At 46.4% G+C, this 13,601-nt stretch overlaps 2 protein-coding genes across 2 annotated transcripts; one reads left to right on the plus strand and one right to left on the minus strand.

The window, feature by feature from the left end:
- Window positions 1–1,987: 1,987 nt before the first annotated feature.
- On the plus strand, window positions 1,988–7,965 carry KVR01_003536 (uncharacterized protein; the record flags this gene model as incomplete). The annotated part of the gene is made up of 11 exons (XM_044782917.1): window positions 1,988–2,358; window positions 2,485–2,518; window positions 2,581–2,880; window positions 3,151–3,224; window positions 3,340–3,373; window positions 3,439–3,678; window positions 3,872–4,006; window positions 4,237–4,367; window positions 4,898–5,006; window positions 5,200–5,357; window positions 5,537–7,965. 11 exons carry the CDS (start codon window positions 1,988–1,990, stop codon window positions 7,377–7,379), a joined length of 3,429 nt encoding a protein of 1,142 aa, XP_044648551.1. The 3' UTR covers window positions 7,380–7,965.
- A 4,535-nt stretch (window positions 7,966–12,500) lies between these two features.
- Window positions 12,501–13,248, minus strand: KVR01_003851 (uncharacterized protein; the record flags this gene model as incomplete). Its single annotated transcript, XM_044783033.1, has 2 exons — window positions 12,501–12,515; window positions 12,715–13,248. The coding sequence occupies 2 exons, from the start codon at window positions 13,246–13,248 to the stop codon at window positions 12,501–12,503; spliced, it is 549 nt and encodes a 182-aa protein (XP_044648866.1).
- Between the last annotated feature and the right edge of the window lie 353 nt (window positions 13,249–13,601).

The following is a 13,601-nucleotide window of genomic DNA, read 5'->3' on the forward strand; positions in this document are numbered from 1 at the left end:
TGTTGATCGGCCCAGCCATCCCATGTCTTGCCGTGCCACACGACCTTGGGGTTGCCCAACTCGGCTCCTTGCGAGGCTGTTTGGTATCACAAATGCACCGGGAAGCCCTCCACTTTGCACTTTGACGACCGCATTTCGGTCGCTTTGTCTGCGTGAGACTGTCATCGATCGAGGCCCGGTTCAATCGGCCATGGATCAACATTGCAGCTTCCCCAGCTTTCCCACAATGTCTCAGTGGCAGGGAGAGCGGCATCAGGCGCGTAGAAGCATTGTCCTCATCTCTGGTAGGGTTGTGGGATCATAGACTCGCAACTCTGCCTTGATGCCGAGCTTGGTTCTATCTGCCACCGCACTACCAGCAAACCAACGTCCCAACGGCCGAGACCTGTCATGGACCAGAGTTTCAGTTGGCTGCATGATTCTCGCAATTTTCCACCACGTCTTGGTGGACGGCTGAGTCTGACAGTGTTTGTTAACCAGCCTCTGCATCCATGAGCGAGTCATCCAAGCGAGGGAAGCAGTGATTATGGTCCACGATGGATCTGGTGAGAGCTAACCTCAGCTCTTCGGCCCATCTATCCACACCTTCGGCCACGGAAAGCCTCTGGGCGGCGGCTTGGACAGGCCCGGAGTGGAAGCCTGGTCCCAATGGCTTCTTCACCTGCTGACTTTGCCATGCTCCCTGATCCCTGATCATTGCCGTCGTGGTCACTGACCCCTGGCCCCTGGCCCCTGGCCCCTGTCCCTGAGCTGTCGACAGGGGTAGCTGCCTCTCCGTCGATCTAGTCGTCCGCTCCCACCCCATCTGGCCCATCCATTGCAGCCTTGCTGCGACCTCCCTCAGTTGGTACCCAGAGAGCTGGGGGAAGGAGCAAAATTCGGACACTTCTCCACCAAATGGATCCCAGGCTCGCGGACTCGGCGGCACACACGTCTTCAACGTCGGCCGGGTAACCTGGAGGGGTTCTTCTGTTTCCAATGATTTGTGCGCGGTCAGAATCACGAGCGTGAACTGTTGGTAGTTCAGCCCGCTGCGCGATGCTGTATTACTCCTCACGGCGGGTGATGTGAGGCTCATGTCCTTGTTGGACCGTTTCCGAGTTCTCACTCGTTTGTACAAGTGATATTCGGGAATGCCTTGAAGTTCATCCCACCATCAGCTTATGCTATCGTGCCTATTTCTGCCGACCGATCAAATCCGCGCACACGGTTCTCGACGACGCCAGTCGTCAGCTTCAGCGGTCTCGAGTCTTGGCCTCCGGTGGCACAGGGTATAGAATCCCGTCATCGTCTATGAGTTAGGGTCCCATCCACGAGGTACATCCGGAATTCTGGCCTCGTCCTGCTGTTGGCTCTACGAACCAGGCCTAGTGGCCTCCACCCTGCGGAGCCCGATTCGTGCAGCTCGGTCTTGCATGCATTCGTTCTACTTGCAGGTTGCCAGGCAGTTGTACCTTTGGTTTCTTTAGATCCCGGCAACTGCCATTTCTCTTTTCTGCCCCGGATACCCATCGCGAGTGCGTTCTGGAGATCGTTCGTGTTCATATTGCCGTCGTCAGGACTACTCACGCCTCGCGTGTAGCCTTGAGTTGTGCCGTCAGAGCAACTTACGCTCACTAAAGAGAAAGTCCTGGGGAGCATCTTGAACCAAGACCATCCGTCCTGTCAAGTGGCGTCAGAGCCGAGCTAAGATCAAGGCAATCTCGGTTGACCTGCGACTCTGCCGTCGGCCCTTCCACCGGGGTGGTACTCGAGACTGGCTCGTCTGGTCAAGCCCTCTTTGCCCTCCAATACCCTGGCCGATCCACATATGATCGGCAGGTACCTCTCTCTCCACCGACCAGGCCGTTGCCCATATCCCTCACAAGTCTTCGTGCTTGACAGCAGACTCGTCTTTCTGCAACTCTTTCGTTTTTGCGCCGACCTACCAGACCTTCGTTTGCGCTGTGAGCGGATACGACAGTTCTCGCACTCGCGACCTTGAAAGATGGTATCTTTCTACGGGCCATGGGTCTTTGCAGCGCTTGGATCGGGGGCCCTCGCTGCAGTTGCCACATACCCAAACGCCACTACCTCGAGCATTTGCGCCGATTGGTGTTGGAAGACAATCACGGAGACGTTGACTTATGCCGAGCCTACAACTGTGTACGAGACGGTGACAGAAACTGCTGGTGGACCAATCTATGGTGATCCCAGCGCTTCTATCGTCACCTCGTGGAGGACGACCACCGTCACGGCACCCGGAGAATCTAGTAACTATACTCTGACCTCATGGCAGACCTCTACAGTTGTTAGCACGGAGGAGGATAAGACGACCGAGAAAACGACAGAAACCGCCTACCAGAACGCAACTGTCACGTAAGTACTGCTGAGACGCAAGATTGGCCAAGGCATGATTTAGCCTGTCAAATATTGAGACATGGACACATCCCCGATCGTGCCGCGAGTGGCTTTCCGCGGAAACGTGTGCTAATATGAGACTAGGGCAACCGAATTGACCACAACGACGGTGGTTTCGGTAAGTGCCTCCATTTATCTGTGCTGGTTTTGAGAATGCAGACGCTCACCACAAGAACTTAGTCATACATCGTCACTACGACTAACTATGTCTGCTCTGTCGCATCTCCTGTGCCTTACAACGCCTTGGCCGTTGATGACCAGACCAGTACCGTCTACACCACAGAAGTCCACACCGTCACAAGTTGCGCCCCAACAGTCACTGGATGCCCAGGCAGCTCGCCTGGAAGCGGTTATCCGACAGGCGGCTCCCCGACTTACGAACCTTCACCAAGCGCTCCTGCACCAAGCGACGAGCCACCGAGCGTCACTACCATTGGATGTGTGGGAAACACGGTTACGAGCTGGAAGACCGTCACAACGGTATGTTTTGAGATTTTCTAGTATTTATGGCCCCCAGTGGTTGGTCTGGGAACCGGATTATCTTCTCGCCGGGGTCGAACCAGGCGAGGACTTGATGTGCCCTGGAGTTCATTCTACGGAAGTCTCTTCGCTTCGGCTCTCTGCTCATCGATCGACTTCACTCAACATTTCACCCTATCATGCATTTATCAGACTCTGCACATGTGGAAGGAGGGAGTGATGTGAAGAGATGTGGTGCGCTTGACCTGATATTTTCTGACACTGGAACAGATTGTACCGACGACTATAGCGACTACTGTGGATCATACAACCACAGAAGTCTCCAAAACTACGGAAACCGACACGTATGTATTAAAAACACTTAGACGCTACATACTCAATCCTATGTTTTCCCTTTATTTACTTTTGGATCACCATTACTTTGTCGAAGAGCGTTGCTCGTGCTAATGCTTCACATAGAACCACTGCGTTGACCACGACCACACTCGTTTCGGTAAGAACTATTTACATCCTAAACCATTATCTTAATGTGATCTTGATTCTAATAGAGAAAACCAGTCTTACCCCTACTATGTCACCGTATCAGTCTGCTCTTACGCTGAGCCTACATATTATGCACTCGCTGACCCCACGAGCACTGTCTATACGACATCGTACACGACAATCACTTCATGCCCACCTGTCGTGACAAATTGTCCTGGTCGCACAAGCAGCACCGCTGATTCCTACCCAACTGCACCTCCGGTCGGCTGCAGTGGGTCGGTAGAAACGCGGTGGACCACAGTAACCAAGACCACGGTATGTGCACACCTGTCTGATATTTGAAGTGTTCTGTGGAATCGCCGGGTACAGCCAGATTCTCAGACACACGGCCCGATGCCTACCTTGCTCTCCTCAACTGCAGTCGTTTCATGAGAAAGCTTCTTTCCAGGCGCGGTCTATGAGTGAAGCGCTCTGCTTCTAGCCGTAATGCTAATTACTTTCTCAATAGGCTGTCCCGACGACTATTCCGACGACAATCACTCGTGACCGTACAACGACCACCACCAAAGAGCGCACCGTAACTCGGACATCCGTGACCACTTGTACCGAAACAACTACAACAACTAGGCTCTCCACTTACACGGTACGTACCGCATGCAGCATCCTGCTCTATGTTCACTGCCCCCCTCCCCTAGGCCCGGTCGCTCCGCATGTGTGTTCGTTCTCTTAAAACCAGTTGGGTTAAAGCCGCGCTTCAATGTTACGCGCGATGGAAGGATCGGCAGACTACCAAAGACCTGGATCTGTTCTCAGGATTTTCATTTGAGGAATTTTCAATAGTTTGTGGTGATATATTGCTGACTTGATATTAAGACTACCAAAATCCAGCCTACAACCAAGACGGTTGACCACACACTCACTACTACGGATTGGGAGACAACTACAATTACCGATGTGTCCACTGTGATAGATACCACGACATACGTCACAACCAGCTCTGTCCCGTACACGGTTCGTAACCCCTGATACATTTCTCTCCTGAACTAAGACCTACGGGCCCGTTTTCAACGCCTTCGGTCCAGAATCCCCAATTCTAGTGCGGCCGTGTGGAGCATGGAGCGGATGGGCCTCATTGTTATATCCCTATAGCAAGTCGTGAAAAAGTAACTAAACATACTTTCCAGATCACTGAGACATTGCATGAACCCACGACCACAACAGAATACGAGCCTACAACAGCCACAGACTACGTGCCCACCACTATTACCGATTACAGCTCCACTACTTCATATATCACGACGACGTACTCGACAAGCTACCCGGTGACCGTAACCAGTGATCGCACGATCACCAGCACATTCTGGACAACTGATATACTGACGGTCACGACACCGGTCACTCTGACGGCGACGTCGACTCTGGTAACCTACGTGCCCACCACTGTTACCGATTACAGCTCCACTACTTCATATATCACGACGACGTACTCGACGAGCTACCCGGTGACCGTAACCAGTGATCGCACGATCACCAGCACATTCTGGACAACTGATATACTGACGGCGACGTCGACTCTGGTAACCTCTGTGCCTTTCACATTGACAGAGACGACCTCAGTTCCGACCACCGTTATTAGCACATCTGTACGCGACCCCCTCCCCCTTTTGAAATTCTAATGCCCTAAGGATCTCCATTGCTTTCGGGTCGTTTTTATGCGCGGTCTGTAGAGCTTGGGATATTTCCATGATGTTGTGTCTGCATAAAGTAGCCCTTGGGCCTACAGCTTCCAGTGCGTTATCTCATGGCTACAACGACTAATCATAATTTTTAAAATAGATTACAACCTATACAACAGCTACAACATCTACTGTCATCTCTACTGAAATCTTGCCAATTACCTATCCTATTACAGTCACAGACAGTACCACGATCTATACGACCGAGTTCAGTACTAGGGAGACAACCTTAACAACTTCGTTCTCCTACCCTGTTACGTGAGTTGCAACCCTCCTCCACTTCAATCCCATATAAGTATTAGCACAGAATGTTTTATTCGGCAGCATCGAGTGCTGTGCCGTTTTGGTCCCCTTGACTACTGAGGCCTGCATCTCGGCCCGGCGCAAAGCAAATCAGCAATGTGTAGCATACCCTTTACTAACTTGGCACGTGACAGGGAGACTTTGAGTTTCACAGATACACTCACAGATACGGTCACAGATACGACTATTCTACCAGCAATCACTGTCACTAGCACTCTCCCAGGGGTTCCTACGACCCTAACAGAGAGCTACACTACAACGACGAGTATCTCCGGCAGTCTGACGACGTTGACTCTCACATCCACGACTGTATCCACACAGCCAGGGGAAATTGTCACGGTGACCCAACAACTTCCTGGCTCTGTCACAACGTTGCCCGGTATTACCTTGACGAGTACTGAGCCAGGTAGCGTCACAACTTTGTCGGGAAGCACTGTGGTGGAAACTATTGTTATCCCGCCAAGTACTATCACGCAGCCAGGAGAGACAACAACCCAGGTCATTACTTCTGTGATTCCGCCCGTAACAACCACTTATACAGAGGATGGCACAACTGTCACAGAAACGCTTCCGGCGTCGACAGTGCTGCAAACGCAGACAATCACAGCTCCACCAGTGACTGTCACATCACCGCCAGAACTTGTCACCTTAACCTCTACGATTGTTCAAAGCCTCAGTATCTGCAATCCCCCTCCTGTTGCAACGAACGCACCTGCGCTCGACCCCAGTTCAAATTTGACGTGGAGCTGCTCGCCTGGCCGCCACTGCAACCCACCGAAGCCTGACGGTTGTAACATCTGGTCTGATCTTCCCGCGAACAACTACCAGTGCCCACCGGAGTATTGCGTGCCCGTGACGCCTTACTTCAATACAACTTGGCAAGAAGGCAACACCAGCTACTTCCCAGTCACGGAAGGTTATTTCAACCTCAATCCCGAAGCGTTCGGCCTCAGCTACGACATCTTCTCTGAGGAGCTTATTGTTAAGGAAATAGATGGCTACGAGGTGACTTTCACGACCGGAAATTGGGCGTCGCAGACGTCGATCTCAGAGCTCACCATAAGTACAACCGCAACAATCTTACCGAAGAGTTCGAGCTTCGAGAAACCCAAACGCATGTTCACAAGCAAGAAGCATGTAAAGGGGATCTCTCTTACCAAGCGGGATACTGTGACTGGGACAATTCCAGCCGTTTGCTTCGATGTATGCAACGACTGCAACCTAGAGGCTCAATCCAGAGGCAAGGTTCCGTCGCTTTGTGACAGCGGCTCTGCCTTCAACAATTATCTTGAAGGCTGCAATAAATGCATCGACACTTACGAGGACACGACGAAAATCTCCGGCCGGCAGTACATAACCAACTCATTTGCCCAGTACCTCAACTTCTGTCAGGCATCCGACCCCTCTGAACCCAGCACCTCATCTGCTGCTGCCGATGTCACGTCGGCTACATCTGTCAGAACTTCATCTCAAGTCGAGGCCTCCAGTCAATCTACTAGCATCATCTCAAGGTCTAGTAGCTCCTCTGGCTCCAGTTCATCCTCGGCTTCAGAGTCGGCCTCGGCTTCAGAGTCGGCCTCGGCTTCAGAGTCGGCCTCGGCTTCAGAGTCGGCCTCGACGTCGTCATCTGCTTCAGGCTCCGTATCTGAGACTTCGACCTCGGAAACCCAAACGTCTGTAACAGGTACCTCGTCAGCCCTGAGCTCGTCTGAGACTTCTGCAAGCTCGGGGCAGTCGCCGACCACTGGACCCTCGGCAACAGGGTCTGCTCCAGCCAGCTCAGGCCCTTCAGCTTCAACCTCTGAAGCAACGACAACAGCCACAGGTACGGGACAAACTAGTGGCACAAATACAACGCCATCTGGTACAAGCACGTCGGGTCCCGTCCAGGCTGCCGCCGTCAGGCTTCGAAGTGGCAGTCTGGCAGGTCTAGGCGGGCTTGTTTTCCCCATCCTGGCCTGCATCTTGTTGGTCTAAGCATGACCGGCACAGACTCGCCGGAATTAATTGCATTTCTTTCCATTCGAAAATTCTTCAGCCACTCCCTAAGGAAATAATGTCTTGACGCAATATTATCATTGGAGACAAGCGTATATGATTTAACGACACTCATTTAACGGCACAGTGCGACGACACTCATTTACAACAACGAAAATCACGAATTGATGAAATTCAACGACACTCATTAATACATCAAGCATGGTTAGGAATTTTAAAAAGGATTCACGGCATATAAATATAATGATACCCATCCACAACACTCCCTTAATGTGGAAACTTTTACCAGCAGTGGCTTTTTGGAAATGGAATTGGGCGATGCCATTTTGAATATTTGCCCCGGCAGACCGCACGAATAGCCTGGAATGAAGCAGATATAGACGCGTGGCGTCAGGATTCAACGAGCCTTTGAGCATGAGCATTGATGGGCTAGCTGCAGGGCTGGGGATGTGAAGCCTCGAGAGGTTCACATAATGCTATGATTAGGAGATTCTGTTCGACATAATTGATGTTATACTGTAGCTCGCAGTTTTTCAATAAAAATTTAATATCATTTGCTTCTTGAGCAATCCCAACCCTCGGGGCTGGTACAAGGATCAGGATGAAGATGCTTCAATCGAAAGCAGTCACGCACCAGAAGGCGGTAGCCGGCGCTACCTATAAGTACCTGGACCGATCTACGCACATCCCCACCAACGCACACACATTTCCCACTAAAAATGTCGATTTTTACTCTAGCGTATTTAATTCTATAAAAATATAAAAAATATAAATTAAATTTATAATAAATATTATAAAATTAAATAAAGTATATTCTAAATATTAAAATTCTTATTAAATTCTAAGTATATTAAAATAATTAAAATAAAAGAGATTTTTAAAAATATACTTTTTATACTTTATTTCTTACTTTTTTAAAAATTAAATAATATATTTTAAATTTAATATATATTAATAATTTTTATATAAATAAATTTATTTAAAATATATTAATATAAATCTTAAAAGTTCTTATTAATAGAAACTCTTTAAAATTAATTATTTAAGATTTAATAAAAGTAAAGTAAATTCCTCCGCTTTTCTACTTTATTTATTTTAATTCTTTAATAAATAATTCTATAAATCTCTATTGATAAAAACTTTTATATTTATAAAAGTATAATATTAATTAATATTTTAAAGTTAAATCTATTATTATAATTAATTTAATTAACTTAAAAAAATAATTTTTCGTTTTTAATTAAATAATTAATAAATAGTATAAAAATTAATTAAAATAAATAATATTAATATTAAAGAATTTATTTCTATATTAATATAATAAATATTACTTAAATAATTTTTTTTATATAATTTAAAAAAAATAATTTTAACTATTAATTTAATTTTTATTTTTATAATAATTTTATATAATTAAATAGGCTAGGGTAAAAATCGACGTTTTTAGTGAGAAATACGTGTGCGTTGGTGGGGATGTGCGCAGACCAGTCCAGGTACTTACTACATCCAAGGCACTCCACCATTCATGATCCCAATTCTCCGAGAGAAACTACCATCATTCAACCTTCGGAAAAATAAGACCCAAAACAGGTCCTCTACCCCAACTCCAATCAACTCCACTTCCACTAAGGCAGATACATTTAAGGGTTTCTCGGGCACGCCAGACAAAGAACCCAATCAAGCCATCTGTCGGAAACGAAAGAGGGTCACAGCCGACAGTCGACCAAGTCAACACATCAAGCGGCCCCGGCTTGATCCAACTACCAGTGACATAGATGCAACCATACATCTAATCAAGGCATACAAGAAGACCCTGAAGAAATACCAGCCAGACCCTGACTGGTTCAAGGCATGGAACTTACGACACATACTCACGAAATCAAACCAACAATTGATCAAAGATGGCCTCCTTGCAGGGGACTTCGTCCCAATCCCGATGCTAGTATACGATGCTGGTATTGGAGATCTGGACAAGCTTTCCCTAGCCGAAGCCATCGACAAGCATGTCGTGCAACAATCCACTGACATGAAGAGAAAAGGAAAGAGCTACCTCCGTCACCGTAACAAATACCTAAAGAAAGGTATGGACTCATCGCACAGGTGCCACAACCCATGGTGTCAACTTTGGTGGCACATTTGTGCCGAGACTCACGCCATGAATGCCGACCGCGAGGATACAGACTGCCATCCTCGAACGATTTCTGATGGCATGACATTTCAGTGTATTCGACATCCCACAAACCCATGTCTGCCTGCGTGCAGTTTGAGTACTTTGGCACAGGTCATCTATCAATGGATGGCAGCAAACCAGTATGCAAGTTTCAGCCGTATTGCACCAGATGACCTGGAGGGACTCGATGAATTACCACGAGATGTCCTGGAGGAACCACTTTACACTTATGTCCTCACGGAGGATGATGAACCCCTTACTAGGGGTAGTAAGCGTATTTTATACCTTACAGTTCAAGCTCAGCATACCCTCGACAGCCTAACTGCCAGTGCCCCAAATCTACCAGTCACACGACATTCAATGGCGTTTCGCCAAAGGAAGCAGGATGCAGTGGACGAACACAAAAGGGTGGAAAAGCTCAACCCGGACACCTCGAAGGTACTTGCCTTGAAGCACTAGCATAAAAAGAGGCCACCTTCTAACCAGCACATGCTCGCCTAGGAGAACACATTTATCCTAGAGACTTAATGGAGATCCCTAAATGATTTCTATAAGTTCATCCTTAGTTTAAGACACTCCACTATTTATAATCCTAATTCTCTAAGAGTGTGAGTGTGTGTGCGTGGGTGACTGGGGGCCCCACTGGCTGCCTGCTGCTTAGTCATCCAGTATGGCCCCTTCGCCCACACCCTCTAAGACCTAAACCTTCCCCCTACGATCCCTTCAAACCTTTCCCCTTACATAAAAGGTAGCACCGTCTTAATCTGAATTAACGTATTGAGGATAGTTACTTTATCTCTATTTCCCCTCTTATAATAAAGAGAAACTACTATTATTTAACCTTTAAAAAAATAAAACTTAAAGTAAGTTCTCTACTTTAACTTTAATTTAACTTTACTTTTATTAAAATAAATATTAATAATATTAATAATATATTTAATAAGTTTTTAAATATATTAAATAATATAATTTTTATTAATTATTTATATAATAAATTATTTAATTAAAAGATTAAAATTTTAAGTTAATATATTTAAAAGATTAAATAATATATAAAGTTTAATAAAATTATATTAAATTATATTTAATTAGTTTAAATTAATATTATTAATTTTATTATAAACTAATTTATTAAAAGTTAAAATTATTATAAATTATAAACTATTTAATTTAATATTAATAAATATTATTATATAAAAGTATTAAATTTATTATATAGTTTAAATATAAATTAATTAAAATAAATAAAAATAAAGTTTTAATTCTTTTAATTAAAGTTTTAATTTTATTTAAATAAATATTTATTTAATAAACTTAAAAAGCTATTTAAAAATAATTATTTAATTAATTATACTTTAATTTATAAAATAAAAATAAAACTTTTAAATAAAGTAATTATACTTTATTATTATATATAATATTTAAGTTTATAAATTAAATATATTATATATATAATTAAGGTGTATAAGAAGACTTTAAGAAAATACTAGCTATACTTAGACTGGCTTAAGATATGGAACTTACGGTATATACTCACGAAATCCAACCAACAACTGATCAAAGATGCCCTCCTTGCCGTACTGTCTGTGTCGTTTCGCGATCTAGCATAGGACGACCGGCCATGCAGACGACCATGGAGGATCAACTGGAATGCTCGGATTCTATATTAGATATTGAAAAGGCAAGTCCGAAGACATGCGACTTCAAGCTATATCATGTTCTAGAATATAAGATCTACCGTGCTGTCTATGACACACTTGTTCTAAAATGCCAATGCCGTATTATCAGAAATCCCATAGAGTGCCAAATGCGTGCATTCCAGCTGCGCGGCAACCTTGCATCATTTCATCATTGCCCTGCATGTTTGATGTTATAAAGATGACCTCGGCGCCAAATCTCGTCCAAGTGTCTTTGAGAAGTTCCATGGTGTCTGGTCGACCTCCTCGTTTCTTCGAGTCCCAAAGGATCATTCTCTCCGGTTCGATGTTGTTGTGAATCAGTCCGGTAATGGTAGGCCCGAATGTTTTCTCCTGATCAGAACCTATCCAGATGAGGAACCAATTAGGGCTCTGGATACAGGTGGACAGTGCTGCTCCAATACCGGTTCCAGTACAGATCCGAATTCCTCTCTTGAACATCGCTGAGGCATGCCCGACGCCAGCTATAGTATGTCAGTCAAAGGCAAGAAGAAATATAGCACAAGTAACATACCGAACTTTAGCTCTCTGGTCCACACTATCTTAGGTGGGTTGGCAACGAGCTCTCTCGTAAAGTCGCCTTGAACGCCGCAGATCATATAGTGTTGTTTGGACTTCCGGCCCTCGCTAATTATACCAAAAGCGTGGTACTCCATAATTGAAGTGCGGCTAATCCTTCCCAAGAGACCCTGCTGCATTCCACGCTCAAAACGAAGAACTGCAACTTTGGGGGATGGGAGCTCGACCACGACGGGTACTTCTCGAAGAGTGACCCAAGGGATAATAACACTAAGCAGAATTAGGGTTAATCACAAAGTAGGTGTGAACAGACGTACAATATCGTCATAAACACAGCAAACCAAAGCTCTTGTGCACTTAGTAGGGAGTGAGCATCGGGTCTCCACTGCCCAACTTTGATATCATATGTGTTACCCATGATTACAAATATCCAGGTAGTCTGGCTCAGGTTAGCTACACTTAGTAACAGGCGAGATTAGGGCGCGTACTGCGAGTCCAAGCCATCCAACAAATCGGTGATGCTTCTCGAACACGTTATGATAAGTACTAATCGAAGTGTTAGTTGTTGAAGCCCAGATACAATTCGGAGCCACCTACTTGCGAACCCAAGGAAAGGCACTCAAGACGGAAACGATCACAAGGACATTCGTGATGATGCCGCTGACGATCACGGCAGGATGTTGAACGGCACGGTACCGTACAATGTCCGCGATTTTAAACACTAGCCAGCTGTGAGCCAAATTAGCAACTCTTCAGTACTGAATGATGCAGTTAACTTACCCAGCACCAGAAAGAGCACATCCTGAATGAATGCCTCCAACGTGTTGTAGAGCAGATGTCGCCGCCAGCTTGATGCGTACTGGAGCCCACTGGTGGATTGATCTTTTGTCAGCAGCCCGTTCCGTGACCGACAGGGAGAGCCACATACCCCCCGCAGGCCGTATATGCAAATTGTGTATAGAAAACGTATCCATAGTTCGTTTCGCATCAGGATGGCGCAGAGGAGGTTGCCCAGTACCAAGGCGCCCATGTGATTCTCAGCGTAAGGAAAGCGTCCTAGTGCTGCCACGATAATTCCAGTCAAGTTGAGCAAAACAATGAGTGTGAAGAACCTCCGGTATGTGTTGAACCAAAGTTCTGCAAGTATCCATCGACTGATCTTTGGTTTTGGTGGTGCCGGCTTTTTGACCGTCGTCTCAAGTACGTTGGCGTTGATGGCCTTTGCAGTTATTGGCATGGACAGAGACAGTTCCGGCACACTGGACAGCGGCGTGATGCCTTCGTGGACTGGGGAGGTGGGGGAAAGGCGGGTGTCCAAGTGAAGTTCCCTCTTCTGGCCCATGTAGACGAAAGGGGGAGGCGCCCTCAATTCCGCCGAGCTGTCATATATGCCCTTCTCTGCATCATCGAGAGAGTCTAGGCTGCTGTTACCAGCAAGGGAGCTTTGTGGTGAGATTGCCATGATGAGAGGAGGACTCTTTGCGAGGCTTCGAAACACAACTGCTGAGAAACGGCGGGGCAGGGGTGACTCGAGGCAGGGAAACCATCAGCGGATTGCCAGAGGGCGAGTTTTAATCAGGCCTGGGGGTCAAGCCCGGGCCCGACTGCCTGCTCCAACAGCCCGAACAAGATGCGAGAAGTACGTATCATTGCTAGATGGAAATCGTGGAATGGCCAGCCAAGCATGCCGGAATTGGGTGGGCCGTATTATTCGGCCCGTCCTCGAGAAGCACGATCATCTCGCAGAGAGTTCTGAGAACCGTAAAAGGCTGAGTATCGAGGCTGCTGAAGGCACTGAGGTGGCACGTGGGCAAA

This window comes from Diaporthe batatas, assembly GCF_019321695.1.
Source record: "Diaporthe batatas strain CRI 302-4 chromosome Unknown Contig00003, whole genome shotgun sequence".
Classification (NCBI taxonomy): Eukaryota; Fungi; Ascomycota; class Sordariomycetes; order Diaporthales; family Diaporthaceae; genus Diaporthe; species Diaporthe batatas.